The following is a 24614-nucleotide window of genomic DNA, read 5'->3' as shown; positions in this document are numbered from 1 at the left end:
TCGTCGGAGGCAGCAGCGTCGGTCGAACCAGGAGAGTCCAGTGTGCAAGCGACGAGAACGCAATCAGATGGTGGCGAAGATCGTGGATTGACAGGTCGCGGGTTGCACGAGAGAGTGAGAGAGAGAGAGAGAGAGGAGAGAGAGAGCGAGAGCGAGGGAGCGCGCGCGCGCGAGAGAGAGAAAGAGAGAGAAGGAACAGGCGTTTACGCGACGGCGGTTGGCGTTAGGCTCTCTCTCTGGCAGGAGGACGGGGACGGTTTTTTCCGTGTGTTACGCGCACGCGAGCCAGGAAAAGAAAAGAGAGAGAGAAAGAGAGAGAGAGGAAGAGAGAAAGAAAGCGACCCGCGAGTGAGAGGAACACGAGCAGTCGACGTGCGCGACGATCTCGTCATCGACGACGTTGACGAAATGATCCTCTAGCCTCCCTGTTGTGGCTTCCTTGGCCTGGTCCGCGCGAGAAGGAGTACTTCGAGCAGGAGGTGACCCTTTAAAAGAGAAGGTGGACGAGCCTTCTCGTCTGGTAGTACTTGAGATTTTTCTTTCACGGGCAGAGAGCAAGCGAAGGGGGAGAGAGAGAGAGAGAGAGATGCACGAATCGTTTATATACACATACCAACGACAGAGAAAGAGAGAGAGAGAAAGAGAGAGAGACGCACACGCGACGCTCACAGCGCGCTTCGTGGAGGAGGGAAACGAAGAAAGGAAGAAAAGAAAGACGGACGCAACGCAGCGCAGCGTTCGGACGAACGCAGTTTTCACCTCGCGTCGGATTGTTCCACATCGCGTTCACCCGCGTCGAATCGAAGTCGATCGTTCGCGAAATCTCGTCTCAACCTCGCCTCGCGTTCTCGTCCTTCGTCAGGGCGAGCCTCCGAGGAAGGGATCCGTCGATCGACTGGTTGATTGTTTGCGTTTACGAGCGTGTCTTTATTTTTTTCTTATCTCTTTTCCTTCTCTTCGTCCGTCGCGCAACGTCCGAGTGCATCTCTCTCTCTCTCTCTCTCTCTCTCTCCCCTTTCGTATGCCCGTGCGCTCCCCCCTTTCTTCGCTACTGACGCTCTCTCTCTTTCTTTCTGTCTCTCTCTCTCTCGGTCGTTTAGTGCGCTGAATATAAGCTCGGTTTATATTAACGTTGGAGACAGAAGTGCGCGTCGCCGGAGTGCCGAAGTCGGGGCCGCGAGGAGTTGGCCGATTGTTCCCTTCGCTCAAGAAGGATAATTGACGAGGCGTTTGTCCAGAGGGCCCTCCCGGGGCAGGACGGAGTGCCTGTCGGGCTCAGCTGATCCACGCGCAGCGGTAGGAGGCGGCGGAAGGAGGAGGTAGTGGTGGAGGACGCTACCAGGAGCGCCGCGGGGCGAGGAAGGGCCCCTGCCGAACTCAGCACCGCCGACGAGCGAGCAGCACCGATAAATATGTCGTCCCCCAGCGCCGGCAAGCGACGCATGGACACGGACGTTATCAAACTGTATCCTTGGAGAGCTGCTTTATGAAAGGCCCCCCACTCTCCCCCCTTCCTCTGTGCTGCGTCCGATAAGTACCTCGTGCGATTCTATATGTTGTGTAGTGGCGGCGCACGTGAGAGCGAGTCGCAAATGCGCCGATCCTCTTTGCACGCGCGCGCACGTGTATGTATGTGTGTGCCTGCATGCGTGTGTTTTATACAGGGTGCTGAAAAGTTACGCGCGAATAGACCTCCGGTCCTCGCGGACATCCTTTCGGTCCGTCGCAAGTCCGTCCAATTTCAGCTCCGGAGTCAAAACGCAAAGTCATCGACGCAAAAAGATTCAATGTAAGATTTTAGGAACTATAGAGCGTTGATAAGCGTCACTCAGATGCGTATCGACACTTTACAGTCCCCGAAATCTTGTCCACGTTGAATCTTTTTGCGTCGATAGCTTCGCGTTTTGGCTCCGGAGCTCGAATTGGACGGACCTGGTCTATCAGGTCGACGCGAGAGGTTCGGCATCCTTCCATCGAGCTCTGTTTTATTGAATGATGATAGAAAACTGGAACTCTCTTTGTGAAGGGGAGATTGAAAATATTTCTCTCTAGATGAGAAAAGGAGCATGCCACACAGTCAGAGATGATTTCCCTCAATTCTGTGTTGACGCTTTGTTTCCGGATTCGTTTCACGAATGTAACGAACCGAACCTTTTGGGTTGTTCCGATACTGCATGGAAAATCGACTTTTCTTTTTTGGAGTAATTATTGTAGTAATTATCTAGTTTCGTAATTTTCTAATTTTGACACCCAATGTAGACACGATCGACCGTCGCGTTTTAATTTCTTTCGATTAACGTCTAGTTGGTGTAAACAGAAAGATAGGAATTCGTTAGTTGTTTTTGTTTAGACGATAATCTAAAAGTCTTTCAAAAGTCTTATATCCGTGGCAAATTCTTCCCCTGTTTCTCTTTTTAATTGCTATTAAATTGATAAGTAAATCTGTATCGGCGGAGGAATTATGAATATTTAAGAATAACGATTGCATTAAAAATCAAACCGTTTTCAATTATTTTTTACAGACCACTAAAGTTCCATGGAAATTTAAAGAATCGGCCAAGGACATCTATAAAGAAAAGTGATTTCATTAAAGATAAAAACGTTTTCCGTTATTTTTATAGACTACTAAACTTTTATTGAAATTAAAAAAAATCTTGTCTCCCTCCCGTCTTTCGACTATCGACTCCGAAGCTCGTGCATCTAGTTTTTTTTTTTTCCAGCACTCTGTACCCAACGTTGTAAATGTGTGCGTGCACGTAGCGAATCGCTGGCTCGCTTATCGAGAACAATAACCGCCGTGATAATCGGCATTTATTGCCGGCGATTGCCGGCGAGAACTCGCGAGAGTAGCGAGTTAGACGTCGGGAAACAAAAACGTCGGCCGCGTTTTCGCGCGGCGGACGTTTAACCCGTCTCCAAATCGTCCGCTTCGTCGACACGTTTCGGCCACAGCTGTTTTTAACCAGCTGACTCGTAGGCGCTTGCGCGTATGCGTTTGTTCGTGCGTGGACGAGCGTGAGCGAGCGTGTCGTCCCGCTCGCTCGCTCGCGTTCGCTACTTCTTTTGTTTTCCCTCCCTCTCTCTTTCGCGCTCTCTTTCTCTCTGTCCCTCCGACTCTCTCCCCCCATCGTGCTTTCCAAGACACCTCGTTTACACCTGCCTTTGTTATTTATTTGTGAAATAATCACGCGGTTCGTGCTCCGCCGTTACTGAAGCGCCGATATCGCGTCTGGCGATTATTTTGTTCGAATTATGCTCGTTTCTACCAATTGTAGATTAACTTTAATCTCGGTTTAACTTACTCTTCATCTTTTTCTAGTTCCAAGGATTAGAAAAAGAAGAAGAGTAAATTAAATCGAGATTAAAGTTAATCCACATTGGTAGAAACAAGCCTTAGAGATCCTATGACTAGAGAGCCGCGATTTAGTTAAATATTTTTTGGAACAATCATATGCTATTAAATTTATAGTGCCAAATTTAACTGTCGTTTTAGTACAAAATAACGATATATTAGTAGGAGCAGTGGCGACTTAAATTAGGTTAAATTTGACACTCTAGATTTAACAGTGATATGATCTCAAAAATATTTAACTATAATTTATAGTAATTGTTCTTATGGTAATAATAACTTTCATTATATTGTTACTTTTGATTGCCAACTATATATATTTGTTGATAGAACTATTGTTATTATTATTTACTATAGCGGTAATAATCATAATATAATTATAATAATATGTAATTATACAACTAATAAGGAAAATTACAGATTAATTAGCTGCGTATTCACATATTAGATATTAATAATATAATTACATTAATAATTACATTATAAAATAATTGCATTAATAATATTAATGTAATTATAGTTGCAAATATTTATCAAAATTTTTTTCTCTCGGTTAGGATCTCTAGTCCAAACGAAGCTTTCTTCGTCTCTTTGTTCTTATAACACGCATGAATAGAATGATACTTTCATAACGTTATTACGGTGCAACCGAGAAGCATACAAGGGACTGAGAGTTCGGATGCAGGAATTCTAGAATGATGGCTCTTCTATTCTTCGTTTTTCCTTCCTCTTTCATCTTTTATATCTTTACCTATTTCTCTCTATCTCTCTTTATTTTTTCTTGCTTTTACTCCCTTTGTGCCCTGTTCTATAAATAGAGCGCCATTCTCGAGAAGAGATCTCGAGTCTTCGCTCGAAACTCGCCCCGAATTCCATAGTCCCCTTGTCGAAACGGAATCCAGGACCACGGAGACAAAGAGAGAAAAAAAATAGAAGAGGGGATACAGAAAGAGAGCGACGGACAGCGAAGAACGTTAATTGAGACGTCACACTCGTCCGTCGTACGCGGCGAATTCGAAGCAAGGCGAACGAAGTGACAGAGCGTCTTTAGCACGCGCGTAAAAATAAAGCGGTCGACGACGGTCTCTATATTCACCAGTCAGATCATGCTGCACTGACGCACGTATTAACACGGGTCGATATGTATATTTCGCATGCGGTTCGTCATGCGACGGCGACGAAAACGCGACGGTCGCATTTTCAGCGTTCGGGATTTAGGAAGGTCAGTTACATCAACGAACTCTCTATCGACTCCGATTGACGATGGGAGAATTTTTATCGCGATTATCGACGAGCCATCGGGATGCTCCAACAGCGGGTATCTTTTTCTCTCTCTCTAAATCTGAATTAGTGGGTAATTGATTATCTTGTGGCACACTTGGTACTGGGTAATCAGTGAAATTCAACTGAAAAAGAAAGGAAGTTCGAACATTATATAATTAAAATACCGTTACTTGCATGTCAATTCCAATCTTCCAATATCATATACATTGAATTTATATTACATGTGCTAAAGTAAGGTTAATTAGGGCTATATAAGGTTAGTTAGATTAGAGATTCCATGTTTCATTCATTGATTACTAATGGCATACTTAGAACTGATATCAGTGATTATCCATTGATAATTCAATTTTAGAGAGTTTCACCTGGATTCACTGTAAATTCAAGTAAATACCTTCATATATACTAAAAGAATAGTTTTGCTAAAGTGTAAGCTAAAAATTTAACTAGATACAGGTCTGAAAATAATTTTAAAGATTAAAATAATTATGTAAAACGCTTAAACGTTGATCACAATGTGCTGTAAGAAGTTTTAATATTGCAACTGTTGTGTAAAATTCTTTAATATAATGGGTCTTGTGTTTAATTCCTCATTGGATTTAAATGTATGAACCAATCGTATTAAAGAATTTTACAACAATTGCAAATCTGCTTTCTCTGCTGAACAGCCATTCCAATGCCTGTAAAGGCATTAGCAGAAAGGAATTGCAATTGCAGCAGCTTTTTTCTGATTGTTCAAGAGATGCAAATGTGAACGCAGACGCAATCTCCAACCACTAGTGTGATACAAGCATTAAGTATATAATCAGTTTAAGCATCCTGCATAATTATTTTGATAATCCAAACAAAATTATTTTAGATTTGCATTTAGCTAAATTTTTAGATATTCCAGCAAAACCGGTCTTTTCTTTCTATGTGATTGAATTTTCTGTGTAAAAATAATACTATATTACATAAATGGATTTACACATTTAAAATGTAATGTGTAATGTAGTGTTAGTTTTATATGGAAAATTAAATCATACACATAGTATATATTCATGTATGAAAATATATATTTATTCTGAAAATATGGGAAATATTGGATTTGCATTGTTATCACGGAACATCGCGATCTCATTCAATGTGCCTGTTGCCATACGGAAAGAACAATTTTACTGAAGTATCTAAAAAATTAGCTATACAGATTTTAAAATGATTTTAGACCGTCAAAATAACCCTTTGTGACGTCGGAGGCAATTGCGATTCTGTCGGTCGTTCAAAGAGTTTGTTTTATTGTAATTATTTAAAATCAGTTAATAAACTTTATTATATTTCTTATCTATAAATAAACAGAAGAAGTTTCACATTATTTACTTTCTTATCCATTTTGTACATTGATCAAGTGAAAGATAAATAGAATAAATCCAAACAACACGTATTGTCTAGATTCTAAACAATAATTGTAAAAGATATAAAGAGATATTCTCTCTCTCTCTTTCTCTCTCTCTCTCTAGACTCTAGAAGATCTCTTTATGATATCTTTTAGATATGTTTGTCCTGAAAAGACGTTTTATAATATCTCTTAAGCCCGTTATCACAATATACGGTACCTAAAAATTAAATGTTACCAAGAGAAATTCATCAATGAAATTCATTCATGAATTTCCTAGTAACATTTAATCTTTAGGTATCATATATTGCGAAAACAGGCCTTAGACACGCATGTTGTCTGTTAAAGATCCGACCTCACCTTCCTGGATACGTTCTAAAAATTCATTACTATTAGAGGGATCTAATTATATATGACGTATAAGCAATGATACAAAAAGTTACACTTTAGCAACTTGATTAGTATCCTACATAATTATTTGGATGGACTAATAAAATTATTATCAGATTTATAACTTTTCTAGATACTTTAGCGAGACCGTTATTTCCGTATAAACTTGAAAGAGAAAGATGAAAAAAAAAAGAGGGATTCTTTGCGCGCGCAAACTAACGGGGAGTCCGATAGGTTACCGCTTAGACGGTACCTTTCCTTCCACAAACAGCGAGCGATTAACCATCCGATGCGCTCGAGAGATAACACAGACAGAAAGAAGAAAGAAAGTTTAATTAACGCCAAAGTGCTGTCCTGTAATCGACATTTCTTGTTCATTTCTCGGTAATCTCACGATACGCCGTACTCTTTCACGCGGTCAACAAAAAAAAAAGGAAAATGCGTCGCTTCTTCGATCCTCGATAATTCGTCGATAAGACCTCTTCTTCTCGGTTTCATTCCCTCTTTCTTTTACCATACGTTTACTGGATTTTTTACGCGCGTGGCGCGAATGATAGCGCGCGTGTCGGTAATATAATTCTTTTATTCATCGCGATAAACGCGACGCGCGGGTTCGAAGGTCACTCCTTGTGGAGAGCTTCGGGGATTATTATAGAACGGGTTCCGAGGAAGAGAGACGCTCTGATCTGGTAGATATACGGGGACCCGACGCGACGCGAATCGATACGCGCCTCGAGAAACACATCGTGCATTTAATTATCGTACCGGGCAGAATTATCTCGTGGCGGGAGCGAGCAAGCGAGCGAGGCTAACTGCGCGATACGTTCACACGTCCCGGCGTGCCATATTACATTGTCGAAACATAACACGTGAGATATAGATACAGGGAGGGAAAAATGCAACGTGACAGGCTTTGAAATAGCGATTACGGTCGAAGCAGATAGCGTCAGAATTGAGCGTTTTAAAAAATACGAGTGTGGATTTAACACCATACGGTATCTATAATTCTGGTTGTGTTGGTGTTTATATCAGGGTTGACAAAAATAACTTTTTTTTTTAAAGAACTAAACGTACTTTTTTAAACATGTTTTAATTATTTATACATGCTGTAAACAATATTATGGAAAATATATTTAAAATATGTTAAAAACATAGGTTAAGCATGTTTTAATTAGTTAAAAACATGTTTGAAACATTTTACCAATTTAATTTATATCAACACCGACATGGTGTGCATAATGCACAGTGCATTTAATACTACAAAAAATTTTTTTTTAATTCACACTGTGTTGGTGTTAATAGAAACACATCATTGTGATATTTATATTAACATCAACATGATGCAAATTTAAAATTCAAATTTTAAGGTTTAAATAGTGTTGATATAAACACTAACACACGATGAGAGTTATATAAACACTGTATAGTGTTAAAGCTACACTCATATTTATTTAGAGTGTTCAATTTTGACACTATCTATTTTGATCATGATCTTTATTTCTGCAGTATTCGATATATATATATATACAATATATATATATATATATATAATCCATTATATTTAATCCGCTTACCTATATTTTTTAGAGTGAAGCGACTAGCAACGAGCGAAAGTGAATACCTCAATTTTAAAGAGATGTAGAATCTTTCACAGATTTCCTTATACGAATTGCCAAAGATATTTCTTACGAATTTCATTAATATAATTTGATATGATATTATCGTTGTTTACGAGCCACGGGATTGATTCAATCGAGTCCAGATTGGCGAACGAAAGTCAAAGTTTCGAGAAATTTTATGAGATTCTGTTCTAGCTGCGCGTTGTTACGTGTTAAATAACACTAGTGTTTCTCCATTTTTCAGGCCATGAGATATCTCCGTGAGATGCGTTATAGCTTGGTATCGTGGCGCCGAGCACGCTTGAGATTATTCTCGTACATACATAGAATGGACCTTTCAGGTCCTGTTTTCGTTATCTGAGTAATTTGTAGTTTAGGCTTAAATAATCTCACTTAATTTGATGATAACGTACAAATTATGTTTTTCTAACCATGATTAATAGTTTCATTACTGGTAATTTTTGGTCCAGTTTTTCATTCTCTGGTTAACTTTTGGTTAGACTTAACCTAATGATAATGTGAGAATTATATTTTTTTAGCTATGATTAATCATAAAGTCTCATGATGGTTTTGTAGTGAATAACTTTTAGGCACCGTTTCTCATCTTCACATTAACTTGTGATTTCAGGAGACACGGTAGTGTCTCGACGCTAACCCAAGCGCAGCGACACTACCATGTTCCTTTAGATTTAACCTCACTTAGGTCCATTTTCACAGTATATGGTTACCTGAAGATTAAAGGTTACCAAGAAATTCATGAATAAATTTCATTAATGAATCTCTTGATAATCACTTTGGTAACCATATATTGTGAAAACGAACTTTAACTTGACGATAGTGTAAAATTTTTTTTCTAGCTATGCTTAATCACTAAACTGATTTTGTAGTAACTTTCAAAGTTATCACTACAAAACCATCAGTTTAGTAATTATAATTATAATTAGAAAAATGCAATCTTTTACATTATCATCAGGTTAACTGAGGTTAAGTTTAAATCATAAGTTAACAGAAAATAAAAAATTGTGCTCAAAAGTTATGATTTTGTCGTGATTAACTTTCAAAGTTACCACTACAAAACTATCAGTTTAGTAATTAACTATAGATAGAAAAGTATAATTTTTATATTTTTGTCATCAGGTTAAGTCTAACCACAAATTAACCAACAAATGAAAACCGAGCCTTTAATCGGTATATATCTCCATTTTATTAAGCCTAATTTTGCTGTAATACCGTTAGTGCGCCAGAATTCGTAACAGGTGGAATATTGCGCGGTTTGATAATCCAATTTGCATCGCACCTCGGTCGCGAAGTCGTGCTCGGCAGAGCTCGTTAACCCTTTCGCTATGGCGTATTAAATTTACTTTTCTCGAGATTACGGTTAAACGAGACGGCTAATTCGTTTTAAGCTTATCACCGCTACACGCGGCCTTGTGCACTTTTGATATTTCCATATAACGCAACGCGGGACCGGCACGGAAAATGACGATGTTACAAATTAATGCCGGCGAAGAGTTCCTGATCGATCGTTCCCCGATTCTCCGGATACCGACGTGTCTCGAAGTTATCGCGGACTTCTCGATCTGCGACGAATATAAAGAGTGAGTCATTAGAAACTGCGTAGAATGACTGAAGTTGAGTGAATCTGAATTTAGCTCTATGATTTGATTTAATCATCTTGTTTATTCAAGAAAGTGTTGGAACTTAGAAATTACGTTGTGTCAACATTATTGAATTTATTTCTTATTTCCTTCTATTTTCTTGTGAAATTGTTTTAAAAATTAATTATTGTTCTTTTCAATCAATATAGAGTATACGAAGAAAAAAAAATCGCGTGCCATAGACTAATATTACAATACTTCGGTATCAGCTGATCGAATTTTCGTGATCGCGAAACGTCGCTGGGTCGCCTTATCTCGAAAAGGACAGCGCACCAAATTCTGTTCTAGTTACTGATAAACGCATCATATTTATCATGATAACGTCCATCATGATAACAAGGCCATCGGATAAACCAAACTGCGATATATCTCGGGAATTATATTTGAATGTTTACTTTCGTCGGTTCTGCCGTCGTGATTACCGATACCAACCGATGTTTACGATTTCGCGATCTTTCGGAGTTACACTGCCGGATGTAATCGCATCTGCGCGTGTCGATATTTCTAAAATTGACGGATGGACGGAACCCAAATTGCCAGCGAGCGCATAAGCTGACCTTAAATCGTGCGACATCTCTCATTTCGCGAATTGCGCAGAGTGTCGTGTCACATGATGTGCACATGTCGTATAATGCATCACACAGACACTGAAAAAAGTCCGGTAATTGCTGCCAAATGTATTTTATTTAGCGTATCGGTGCAATATTAAGTAAATATTATACTAAACACGATAATAGCATAACAAATCGTTTTGTAATAATTAGAAGAGTAAAGTAATATTCAGAAAAGTAAAGTTAGTGTTTAGTTGGTTTTGATTACATTAACCTTAATAGGACGAGAAAGCCGTATAATAATATTATGTACTATAATAGCGTTGAAATAGAGTCATATTTTGAGGCAAGGAATATAATGTATTATTGAATAACAATACCCTGAGAAAAATTTTTTGTTGAAAATGGTCGAAAATTCTGACGTCAGTCAGAATTCTGACCATATTAATCAGATTTTTAATTAGAATTATAATAGATTTCATAAGAAAATTTTGATTTGTCTATTTTCTTACTTAAGGAAAAGCTCTCTGTAAAATTCTAAAAATAGATCCCTTTTTAAAGTTTAACAAACATTTGATTAAAATTATTTCATCAAAGCATTAATATGTAGACTTAATTACTAGACTTTTTTTTCGGTAAAGCGAGTCGCGTTGCCTTCCACGATAGAAACTCGCCGATTTGAGAAACGCGGGTACGTGACGGCGCTTCCTATAATTTAGATCCACCTCCGAAGATTTTCGTCGGCCCCTTGAAAATTAGATGAAGTTATTTTCGAGTAAACAGGGGGGAGGGGATCAAAGATGCGTGTCAGCCTCGGACATTCATGATAGCTTCCTCGTGCGACGTCGAGTTCTTTCCTTGTCTTGCGATATCGATCACGCTGTGTTGGAGCATGCATTAATGCTGCAAGCCGCCTCGAAACGAGCGAAACAAATTGGATGCGTCCGCGTTCGTTCCACTAGCGCGTTTTAGAATTTCTGGAAAGTCTTTCGTTCTCGCACGGCGAATATATTAGTCATAGCAGTGACCAGTTTATTTTAAGCTGCTCGCTTTTACGTTCATTCGTCATGTTACGCCAATATTTGCTGATTTGCTACCGATTTCCCTTTTTTCCTGCAAATTTTTATTACATATTTCGCTTTCAACGATGTACAACGACGACGATAAAGTTAGGATAGTATAAAGTTTATCGCATATTTGTGTATTATCCTCTTTCCTTTTATCAATCTTACGTCAATTCACTCGCTCCTGTTGATTGATAGCATCGACTAAAATAAATTTTGCTTCTTACTACTTCAAGCTGCACGAAAAGAACGATTTTACTGAAGTATCTAAAAATTTAGATATAGATTTGAAAATAATTTTGTTGAATCATCAAACTAATTATGTAGCACACTCAAGCGTTGATGACAATGCAAAAAATAATACTTCAAACAGTACTGCAAGGAGAAAACGATTTCGCTGAAGTATCTAAAAATTTAGATACGGTATCTACAGATCTGAAAATAATGTTTGGACCATCAAAATAATTATATAGCTCAAACTATAATGTTAAAACTTGTTGCAACATTGTCGTCAACGTTTAAGCGTTTTACATACGGCCTTCGCCAAAAGTATTATAGGTATCTTATTAAATATTATCTAATGTTTTAACTTAAAAATTTATTTCTAATATTTATTGTAAATATTATTCTTCGTTTCCAAAACTCTTTAAACTTATGTAGAATACTTGTAATATAGGATCATAAAAAAATTATATAAATTTAAAAATCAAGTTAATATAAGTCGATATAAGATATACGTATATAAAATTATTTTATAATTTATTATAATGATGTACTTTATGTTTATTATTATAAAGTGCTTTATTATAATAAACAAATTTAAATGATCTAATTCTTTGAAGTCTTTCTCGTTTTATATACCACAAAAAAAAGTTTTTGAAGATAAACACGAATCATAGTAGGTGTTTTGTATAGATTTTAGATCACTGAATCCAAATTTGTAAGCCGTTTTGCTCCATCACGTTTAGTTTTTTAAATAATCGGGAAAAATTTTGGAAAATTGAAACATTTGAGAAAAATAAATTTGAGCGAAAGTAAATATGACAGTAATGCGATCGCAGAACAGATAAGTATACTAATGTTAAGTATTATAGCTCATGTCATAAAAGAAATCGATTTAAAATACCATTGTGTAATAAACAGTCAGACGATTTTTATGAGTCATAGAAGGTTTTTCAGCTTCAGAAGTAGATATTTTAATTGTTATTTTATCTTCCAAAAGTAACCATTAAAATATTCATTTCTGAAGCTAAAAAAAACCTTCTATGACTCACACAGATCTCCTAATTGTTTGTTGCATAGTACTTTACACTGGTTTGTTTCATGACGTGTTAAGTTATAAACCTAACATTAGTAAAGAAAAATCTTATTTGTTTGTTACACTTTATTTAATTTACTAAAGTACTTATTTAGGTAAAACAGTCCTGCGATCGCATTTTAATGTCGTATCTACTTTTACTCTTTTCTCAAATGTTTTAATTTTCGCAGATTTTCCATCATTTTTATCGATTATCTAAAAAACGTGACGTAATGGAGCAAAAAGGCTTACGAATTCGGATTCGGCGACTCCAAATTTATAAGAAACACCTTTTCTGGTTTGTGTTTCTCAAAATTTTTTTTTATAATCAATAAGAAACAACACAGACAAAAGAATTGTAGATAAATAAAAAATATAAGTGTAATACTTTTGGCAAAGGCTGTAATTATTTTGCTAATCTAACAAAATTATTTTCGGATTTGTACTTATCTAAATTTTTAAATACTTCAGGGAAAAATTGCTCTTTCCGTCTTTTCTCCAAACAAGCCCAACTTTAATTGATCGATTAGTCAACAGTAGTTTGCGTGCATTTTTATCCCTATCATATTTTTCGTCTACAAGTCTTCCAGACTTCTTAGAAACTCCGTGCAAATATCGTTGCGATATTTTTTTTCGTCATTTCCTCCATGGCGAGTATCTGCGCGTAAAAGTTGTGGCCCACTTTGCTCAGCAATTTTGCCTATATGTCGCGCTTTATACATGTTTTATATATTCAACTGAATTACAAAGTTCCGCGCAATACAAAGCCCTGACTGGTAACGCGAGTATGCGGCGTGCACTCTTTGTCTTCCTCGTTGCTTCGCTCGTCCGACAGCTGATCGACCTTACAGTCGCTTCCCCCACCGTCGCCGTCGTCGTCGAGGAGCTTCTGCGTTTTCTGCCTTTCCCTTCTCCTGCACGCGGACGATGTCACTTGATTCATACCGCAAAAGCAGACACGTCGAGAACCTGGGGACGGGGAACTTTGCGTTTCGCTGTCGCGTAACCGCGTGGGTAGAGCCTATCGTTTTATCCCACATAACCCATGTTCAGGATGTCTCAAGACCCATCGAGAGATATTTCAGGAACGCGAAGGAATTCAGAACTTGTAGGAAATACCTTGAAAACTATGCGACTCTCTTCCGGCTATTTTGCATTAAAATTCGATGAAGAGCAAAGTCTAATTACTGAAACAACCGAGAAGTTGGATTTTATCAACCTTATTCTTCCTTGAAAATTGCTTGAAAATTCTCATCTTAATATTTAATCGACTGTGCCTTAGGAACTACGAGCTCATCGTCGAAACGATTTCTATAATTTTTGGCACTCGTGACACGGTTTAGAAAAAAAATGCAATAATTCCGGGACGTATTGCGTCGGAAGATAAATGCTTGGCTTGTTAATGATCTTCCAAAGGTCTCTTTAAGATGACAGAAAGGCGAGCCGTAAACAGACAACTTGTGGCAATTTATTTCTAACGGTTTCCGAAGTCGGATTCCTCTGCGAATTCATCGCGGATGGTATCTAATTAGAGTAATTAGGCGCGTCTCGTTTAATGTCAATGATGTGCGCGTTTCGAGTGCATTGTGGGAAGCAGCAGGAAAAATGACTACAACAGAATTTACGGTCCGTATTTTTACGTTTTCAACGTAATACGAGCCCGCGAGCGTAATTCAAGATGTTACTCTTTACAGATAAATTTCTTGCTTTCTCTCTCTATCTCTCTCTTTGAGTCTGAGAATACGGTCCGCTGCTTGTTAAATTATTCTTCGTTACGTAATAACACTTTTATTTGTCGCCTAGGTTACACGCCGAGAGTTAATGCCACGCTTTCTTTGAAGACTTCATAGTTTCTCGTCGGTATTCCCACTGTTTAGCATACGGATGATTGGTCTTCCTATATATAGAAAAGATCGTGAAGTGTAACGATAATAACTTCGTTTTACTACGCTCTAATGTGCAGTAACGTGTCTAGAACACCTGGGGATGCAAAAGGAGTATTTAAAATTAATTACAACGGTAGTAACAAGTACGAAAGATGCTTTCTATCTAATGGCGCCTAAAAGGGATCGCGCTTCTGTACAGAATGGATGGTTTTGCTAAAGTATCTATAAAAATTTAGCTGGCTACAGATGTGAAACTAATTTTTTATTGGTCCATCAAAATAATTATGTAAATTTCTTGTAGTGAAATCTCTCTCCAAAAGAGTGAAAATACGACCATCCTTGAAAAAAAAAAATATATATTTTTTCACTTTTTTTTTCAAGAGTGATCGTGTTTTTACTTTCTTGGAGCGAGATATTTCACTTTTTTTCAAGGGTGATTGTATTTTCACTCTCTCTTGGAGTAAGATTTCACTGCAAGAAATTTGGAGTGTCAAATGTCAAAGCTTTTTGCAGCATTGCTCATCATGCTACTCTTTAAAATTTTTGGAGTGGAATCTAACTCTAAAGAGTAAAATTTCACTCTTAAAAATTGATAATTAAGCTACTCTTTTTCAACACCTCAGTTGCCATACTTTAAAATTAGATTTTACTCCAAAGATTGTAGAGAGTACATAATTTGATGGTCTAAAATTACTTTTAGATCTGTATCCAGCTAAATTTTGGTACGTCAGCGAAATCGTTTTTCGTGTATTTATTTTGTATTACAATTCTTTCTATTAATCTTCTTCCCAATAATCTTTCCATGATTCATTTCCAAATTCATTGTATTTCTGTTTATCCTAAGCATCCTAAATCCATCAACAATAATCGTACATCAATACTTCGTCGCGAATCGTTACTCGACGTAACCGAGGCAGAATTGTCTGCAACCGCGGTGGATGCAGCATCGCGAAAACGGTTTGCGGTATTGTTCCTTGGTTTCGCTTATTCGTTGAAAATCCGGTGGCGGGGTTCACGCTCGATCACGATAAATCACGTCGTTGCGATCGAATAGCAGCAGAATCATCGTGACCGCGACCGTACCGATGTACAACGTGGACATGTTTCGCGAGGTAGCGCAAACCGCGGGCTGTCACTGTCGAAGTTTCCACGCGTATGCAGTACCGAAATCAACTTAATCAATTATACTGTAGTTAACGAGACACTCATTGTCAGTAAAGCTGCAAACGGAGAGAGGGATCGTTAATGGCTCGCTGTAATGGCTTGCGAGCGCATTCACGCGTGCGAACCGGATAAGTCGTGCGTTATTATATACAATCGCAATGCATTATTTGCATCGTGCGACGTGCATATCGATGAGTATATCAACGACGCGGTTTACACGCGTTTCCGCGACAGTAATTAATACCACGAGCGCATCATAAAGGTACGCCTCGTGCACGATTCATCGATCAGTCGAAGGTCTCTCGATTTCTCACGTGCGATTACCTAAGCATAACGCATCACGTGTTTATATCGCGTTGTAAAAAGTGTATCGATCTGTCGATAATACGAGAATGTTATTTGAACCTTCAGAGATCTCTCTCGCTCCTTTATTTTAATTTCTAATTAGAATAATTTTATACGAAATGCATTCAGAGAAAAAGACATAAGCTGCGTTTTTAGAAAAAACAGTTTTAACTGTTATTAAGATTCTTTGATTGGTTTCTATATTTAGATGGCATCAGTGAGGAACTAAAGGCAAGATCAATTATGTTAAAGAATTTTACGACAGTTGTAAAGCTGTTTTTTTCTGTTGAATGCAGTGGTGACAACTATAAAATAAAATGACAATTATCAGTGTTGAAACATACGTAGGTACAGGTATAAGTACCTAAATTGAGATTTTTCTATATTTTGGTGTACTGAGTACGGTATACAATTTCCGCTCAAGTATTAAAGTGCCTAAATACGAGGGTCGTTTGAAAAGTTTTGAGCCTCAACATGAAGATGGCATTACTCGTCAAAATCATTCTGATACTACAATCGTACATGCTTTGAAAGATACCTGTGAAAATTGTAGCCATTGTGGACGCTCAGTTATTGTTCGACAGTCATTTGTGCCAGTCGATGTCAGTGATTTTGTAAAAATGGAAGAAATCGAATATACATTTCCAAGGCTCTGTTGGAGCGGTTTAAGCGAAACGAGCCGGATTTTTTGCGACGATTAATAACTGTTGATGAAACATGGATCCACTACTTCATTCCTGAGACGAAGGAACAGTCAAAACAGTGGATCACATCCGTAGAAGCCTATTTTGCGGAGCAAGACGCCAACTATTATTTGAATGGGTTAAAGGGATGGGAGTATCGCTGGGAAAAGTATATCGATTTAAAAGGAGACTATGTTGAAAAATAAAACTGAATTTGACCGAAAAAAATACTTGTTTCTATGTTAGGTTTAAAACTTTTCGAACGACCCTCGTACTTACAAAGACATAGAGAATAGATTGTGCGATCAGTGTGTTAAAATAGTCGATCAAAGTAAGAGGGAGGGACCATGGAAGATGGCCAATCTCTATCTCTTTCCGTTCGACAGTGTAATGGGAGAGAGAACGAGAGGGAGATTGGCCGTCTTTCACTGCACAGTTCTTCTTCATTATTGTCGACCACATTTGAACACTTGGATATGAATCGCGCAATCCAGTCTCTATCTTTGGACCTACCTATAAGTACGATTTTGGAAGTATTTAGTTATTTTGGTACTTTAGTGGAAATTGCATAAATATGGAAAGATCTCATTGTCAGTTTAGATGCTTGTATTTGTATATCTATGTACGTTCTAACACTGACAACAATATAAATTTTATATCTAAAACGTAAATCGTTGAATATTTTATATTTATTGTAACTATAAAATAATTTATTCAACTATATATATACACACATTATTTTATTCAACCAAGTACACTGTACATTAATTCTATATATAAAAAGATTGTGTAGTTGCCACTATGTTTTTTTTTTCCAGAATATTTAACGCCGCGTTTATCTTTGATATTACACCGAGAAACGTTGTTTTTCGTTATAAAAAGTACACTATTATGTTAGCGAAAGATGTGATTAATCGCGCGTGCAACGATCTTTCTTCCGCTTCTCTGTAGATGATTTTATCGCGGAGTTCCATTGCAGTCGCGCTCCTTTTCGCGGGAAATCGATTCCTCCTCGATTGCATTATGTCACGATCTTCGCGCATTTCGATCGCAGAACTGAGATGGCTCTTTCTTCCTCCGTTTATTCTTTTATGGTAATAAAACGCCGCGTTAGAAAACGAAGCCTCTAGTTATACCGTGATTTCTTCGACTTGACAGTCGGTTTGGCGAACTTCTAATCTTCCGCGCTCCTCAAATATATACCTCGTGTCGCGCTTTCAAATCTGAATGCAATCTAAAATAATTTGCACTTTAGAAAGTGGAAACCCTACTACGTCGATATATTTTACAATTTTACTAGTCTTCTTATTTTACAGTCTAATTATTTCTATGCTTTAGAAATTTAGAAGGGAAAATTTTCTTATCATCATTCTACATTATATTTCATAATTATTATTTAAATTATTATTATGTTACTTTATTATACTATGTCATTATATTATAGAAATTTAATATTGAAAGATGAAAATTAACTACTTATTTTGAATATCAAAAGTATTATTATTCAGTGTTTTTAGCACTTAAAATAACTAATTAATCCTATCTTTCAATAATTGGCTAGTATTGAATATCTGTGTAATGGTCTTTAATTGCATGAATCTTTTTCGTGTTACCTATAAAAATTATATCCTTCATTTCACTGACAATCAGAGATTTTCCCTGTGGGCTTCCTTTTTTCTTCATAAATCCGGCGTATAAATTGGCCTTTCTTATTTTAATATATGGCTGCGATTGGGAAAACGCATCTCGATGGGTGAGAAGGAATTACGAGCGTATGCCGATCGATCAGCATTGGAGTAATACATGAGGATATATGGTAGGCAGAGAACATAGAGATGGAAAGAGAAACGAATGCTCGTACAATCCCCCCATTTCAACGCTGTAAACAACAGCATTACGCGGGTAGGAGAGAATGTAACGGTCCCTCGAGATTGAGCAATCGTTTCCGTCGAGCCCGTTCCTGTTCGTTTATGGTGTATCTTGTATTATGTCGATGAGAACGTAAAATCCTTGAAGCGTTATGGCCGTTACAAAATTTCCGCCCGAATAATTTCGACGGGCGTGTCGCTCAATTGGATTAAACGTCACGCTTGTTTTTATACAACGCATCCCAGGTAGGAATGGATAAAATGTTGCACAAGTTTTATGCATTCGTCGATGCGTCAATTTATCTTACCTTCGGCGGTTTCGCGGGATTTGCATTGCAGCGTCTCGTCTCGGAACGTTTGTTCGATCCTTCGACCATATACCTATATATATACAATAGATTGTTAGCACTCGCTATTTTTCCCATAATAAAGGTGTCAAATATTCTAGGTTCTAAAATCTAAGGATGTATTCCTGTCGATCAAACATTGTAAAAAATTCATATAAACATGGGAAACGTTTCGAAATAGAAAGAGTTTTATTGTTTAACAATATCAAACAATTAATGGAACAAGTAATGACTATTTAAGCATTTTTGAACATTAGATATTAGAAAGGTTTTCAGTTTTAGAACTATTGAAGGTGTTTTCTAATATTTTTTTCTTTAAATGGCAATAATGGTATATATGTGTGTCAGACTATTTGGAGTAAAAATGTTTAAATGTTTATTAGTTGTTCCATTAATTATTATCTGATATTGTTAAACAATGAAGTTCCTCCTATCTCAAAAACTAAGTATTTATAAACCTGTTCATATAAAATTTTTTAAATATTTGATCAATGGAAATACGTTTCTCTCTAGAATATTTGACACTTAGCTATTCATCATTATGTTACCCAAAATATGGAAACAAGGATGGAGCTGAATTTGATTTCAATTTGACAGTTAGGTCATGTAAACTCAAATTATCTTCGTGATGTATATTTTTGATGTTTTAAATACCTTTAAATACTTTGTATGTTTAGGTGTATATTTAGGTAACAAGGCTGCAACATCAGCGTATCAGACACGAAGTTGATATTATAGTAGCGCCTATGGTCGAAGATTCGATCCACTCCGAAACTCCGAAATACAACGTCATCCCATTTCGCGTTTTGTAACATACGTATTTTAAACAACGTGTTTATTTTTTAATAAATACTATTTGTTTCGCGTGATCCGATATTTTTCACTCGCAATGAGTAACTTGTTTTTCGTCTTTTTAAAATTTCATTTCGTTTTTTTACTTTTCGGCCGCTTTCCATTTGCAGTACTCTGACGTCGTGCCGTGTCAACGGGCATCGAAACACGGAGGCGATCTGTTTTCTAATAACGCGCCCGCTGGACGCGTCCGTCAGACGCACATGTCGACCATTCCATGTAACAGGATGCCTTGTACCACCGCGGCCCTTATTCATCCGTGTGTATTAGAGCATATGAATAGAGATGATCATTTGATGAGACGCACACGTGCGCGAGATATCTGCATTATTCCACGATAATGGGCGGTAACGGGGAAAGACCGGCCGGATTCCATGCCGGAAAGAGTATGACTTACAGCGCGCGTCACTCCAACGCGTTGCAATGGTTCTGCTACGTTCAGCAGAAAAACAGCTTTGCAACCGAGTTTGCAATTGTTATAAAATTCTTTAAAAGGATACTGATATGACAGCAAAACTCCGACGATCCCTTTTCTTGGATCAATGTAGATTAACTTTAATCTCGGTTCAATTTAATCTTCATCTTTTTCTAATTCTTAGAAAAAGCTGAAGAGTTAATCGAAATGAAATTAAAATTAAATACATTGGTAAAAAATTAATTACATTGGTAGAAAATTAATTACATTGGCATAAATGTGACTTGCACACATACGATTGACTATACAAATATATGATTTACGAGACATTAACACATCACTATGTACCACATTCAAAGAAAAATGTCGATGAATTGCGGAGTAAATGTTACTTACAACATTTTCTTCGATATTTATTAGTTATGAAAAAAATTCGAGTGTGATGACGAAATATATATTTCTGTGAAATATATGTCATTAATTGTAAAAAAATAAAATAGATTCTTTGCTAGGAATAAAATTTGATTTTTCTGTATTTAAATAAAAATTCATTTCAGTGAAATAAATAATATTTCTCACAAACAAATTTTTAAATATCTTTCTCAATACTACATCAACAAATTTTTAAGTATCTTTTTCTCAGTACTACATCAACATCGCACACACACACACGCATATATATAGTTTGTTGCATACTAAAATATAGTTTAGGCTTCTAAATTTAATTCCAACGATTCACGTATTTTTTTATTTTACATCTGGTTTTGTCTTTATTTCGATTAGAGAAAAAGTCCCTTTACAAGTTGGTGAAAAGACTTTTTAGCAACCCATATATTCTATTTAAAAAAAATTGGCAATTACACCACTTGATAGAGTAACGTTTCAGCTTTAAGAATCTGTATTTTTAATTGCGATACGATGATTTTTAACGGAGTTACGAGCAATAAAGTCAGAATGTTCCTTTTTTACTTAATCCGCGAGTAACTCAGGAATAAAAAATCATAGGAACACATTTTTAAAAAACGATTTTGTAAGGAAAGCTTCAAGCTTTCACGATAGATAGTCGAAAATTTACTCAAATTTTTTTTTGACACACTACAGACCCACAAAGTGCAAAGAAAATTTTTCATTTTTTCCTGCTCATAGTTTTCTATATGTAAAAATTACAAAACTCACATAAATTTAAAAAATATAGTAACTATTCGAAAGTAAAGATTTCAAGCTTTTTTTAAATTTAAATTTTGATCATTTTTAATGAAAATATTGATGGGGAAAGGTACAAAATACCAGAGGTAGATATCTTAGCATATATATTTTAATCGTGGAAAGGAATTTTAATTCTGTGAAATTAATACGAAGTAATTAATATGGAACAAAAATGGTATTTATGTTGGTAAAACAGGTGACGCTGACATCTTAACGCGATTAATCTTACAATTAATTCCTTAACCTTTAGAGGGTCGGCATTTTTGCCTTGAAATTTTGAATTTTTTTAATGTAAAATTCATGTATGTATTGAATGTTTATGTCACGAGGAGTCGACGAGTTTTCCGTTGACCACTATAATGGCTAGTCTGGTTCGCAACGGGATGGCCGATGTGAAAAATTTTCATTTTTTGTTTTTACTATTCCTAAATGTTTTTGATGTCGCAGAACACGTTTCTGAAGTCAGATTATCGAAATTTTATGTAGAAATAGTTTTATTTACCTAGATAAGTCTAGATAAGTCAAATTGAATAACATAGACATTTACATACATATGAAACTTTCCTTTAGTGTAATCCAGGACTAACGACGTGGACGTAGAAAGTTATGTAGTCCCTTTTTTTCGTTTTTTTACATTTTATATTTTTTTTATTTTTTTTTTACATTTTTATTTATTTATTTATTTATTTTTTATTTTTATTATTTTTTGTTAATTATCATTTTCCACCTATCAAGTGAAAATATTGGAATTTATGGCAAAGTCTGTATTGTATGGAAATCTTCAAAACACATTTTCAGTTATATTAATGAAATAATAGCTAAATATTTGATGATTTGCTGTGATTCAAGTCATACAGACTTCTGTTGCTGGCCACTATAGTGACCAGTCCGGTCTTCTAAAAATTAATTGTATTTAGATGTATAAATCAATCATATTAAAGAATTTTACAACAGTTGCAAAGCTGCTTTTTCTGGAAAGAATGCAGACGATTCACATCGGATGCATAGAGCGAATTTTGTTCGACGCGATGCGAGAAATTGGCTCGGATATGTAGAAGTGGGGCAGTGATTCGATACGATTTCCTTGCATCTTGTCATCAAAAATTTTCCTTTGTATCCTTTGTGCTGAACGCGTATTTTTGCCCCTTTTGCGTCTCGCTCTGTCGGGGAAAACTTTCCGTTTGAAGTGGAGACTCCAATTTTTATCGTGACGTTAGCTCGTGTTTCAGCGGACCCGCTTCCATCTCGTTTTGTGGCTTTCAACGCGATTGAAATGACGTTATGGAAACGCGGGAGACGAAATGTACTAATAAAATTCAGAAAATATACGATGTAATACATATTATATTTAAAAATTAAAAATTCTTTAGATGCGTAGAAATGTAGGATATTTACAAATTTCCTCGGATAAAAATCGTGCTCGCTACAAAATTAGTTCTCGCAGTGTCACGCTATGCGTAATTACTTAATGGGGAGGACGTATTATAACCGCCAACTTCTTGGAGAACACTACTCCAGATGAAAACTGGAGGCGGGGAGATAGTTATTCTAATCAATGCCGCATGACGAAGGCGTGTGCTATCGCGTGTCGCAACCAGGGAACGATTAAGGCACGCGCGTGTAAAACGGGGCGAAAGGCCCACGTGTGATTCGCTGGTTTATTTTCTCGCTCGGAGAGCATCCGTTCATTGTTCCTGGCGATGTTGCTTCTACGTCGCGCTGGGGGTTCCCCGGAGGAGGAGGGAGGAGAAAGGGGCTGCTTTGTGTGTTTACATGGACGCACCATCGGCCATTGGGTTTGAGAATCGCGAGCGGCGATCGCAGAATCGGGTGTATTCCAGTGATGAATAAGATACTCTTAAAATTTATCTAGATACATATACAGTTACATGTACGAAAATTTATCTAAATATAATATATATATATAGATACATATATTAAAATGTACATAGATACAGATATCAGATATTTTTAAAGTATCTTCAGATACGTTTCAGATACTCTTAAATTAATTTTATTGTAATAATAGTAATGTGTAAAAAATTATTAGTTATTAAATGAATCATTTATTCATTCATTTTCGTTACATTTAGATAATTGAAAAAACTTTAATTATCGTAAAAAACGATTTAGGAGAATTATAAAATGATAATTAAAAATTATAAAACGATATTATTCATCATTATTCATCATAGTTCTACAAACTAAAAGTGCTTCAAACATTGTGTTTCCAGCTTCTAACATGCGTTAGAAATTTCACAATCTAAGATCACTACGTCTTATAAGTTAGCGGAACAAAATGAGCGGAATCGATTCTAACTAACATTTTTATTTGTTGCTCATTTGTTGCTAAAAAGTTGCCAAAGAAAAAAATTTGTTGCTCTGTCGGTTTATTTTAAAAAAACGATGTTTCGCTAAAGGAAGATTCAGTTAGCGGAACAATACCTACAACAAAGCCAATCTACGCAGAAATAACGTAGGAATTTGTTGCTAATTTGTTGCTAATTTGTTGCTGCCGAAATAACATTTTTTTTAATACTTTACATACTGAAAAAGTGTAAATAACAACGAGAAGCCTCAACGTGCTGGCGGAACAAGAGTAAAGTATCAATAAAAGATTTGTTGCTCGCTTAAAATTGGTACTGCGACCTCGTCCGAATTAGTTGCTCTCGAAATAAACAATTTAGCAATTTGTTGCTAATAAACCGATGCTGATAAACTAATTATTTTTCATATGTTAAGGTTAGCAACAAAATCGGAACCGGGTATATTTCGATAGTATACGTTCCAAGGAACATTTTGGTACCAAAAACTTGCGAGTAACAAATTATTTAAACAATGTTTCAGACGATAAAGTGCTCGGCTCGAGCGCCGATGCTAATAAACTAATTATTTTTCATGTGTTAAGGTTAGGAACAAAATCGGAAACGGGTATATTTCGATAGTATACGTTCCAAGGAACATTTTAGTACCAACTAAAAACGGACGGACGGACGGAGGGACTGACGGACTGACGGACGGACGGACGGACGGACGGACGGACGGACGGACGTTACAATAGAAAGAATTCATATAATATCTATCAACAAAAAGGATATTGGGAAAATTTAACAAATGATTTTTCATGTGTTAGGGTTAGCAACAAAATCGAAAACGGGATATTTCGATAGTATACGTTCCAAGGAACATTTTGGTACCAAAAACTTGCGAGTAACAAATTATTTAAACAATGTTTCAGACGATAAAGTGCTCGGCTCGAGCGCCGAT

The 24614-nt window shown here is 36.6% G+C and overlaps 1 protein-coding gene across 7 annotated transcripts in view; it reads left to right on the top strand.

The window, feature by feature from the left end:
- The window catches only part of UbcE2H (ubiquitin conjugating enzyme E2H), a 58854-nt gene continuing 34240 nt past the window's right edge, over positions 1 to 24614 (top strand). Inside the window, exons 1-2 of one of the 7 annotated variants that reach the window (XM_018456549.1) lie at positions 1 to 479; positions 1101 to 1465. In XM_018456549.1, coding sequence (XP_018312051.1) covers positions 1413 to 1465 — 53 coding nt within the window. In that variant the 5' untranslated portion in view covers positions 1 to 479; positions 1101 to 1412. Of the gene's footprint in view, positions 521 to 1100; positions 1466 to 24614 lie in introns of all 7 variants that reach the window. The other 6 variants (XM_018456551.1, XM_018456553.1, XM_018456548.1 and 3 more) reach the window with 6 other exon arrangements.

The sequence above is a fragment of the Mycetomoellerius zeteki genome, unplaced genomic scaffold (genome assembly GCF_001594055.1).
Source record: "Mycetomoellerius zeteki isolate Tzet28-1 unplaced genomic scaffold, Tzet1.0 scaffold58, whole genome shotgun sequence".
Lineage (NCBI taxonomy): Eukaryota > Metazoa > Arthropoda > Insecta > Hymenoptera > Formicidae > Mycetomoellerius > Mycetomoellerius zeteki.
The sequence above is the reverse complement of the archived record's forward strand: the minus strand, read 5'-3'. Positions and strand labels throughout refer to the sequence as shown.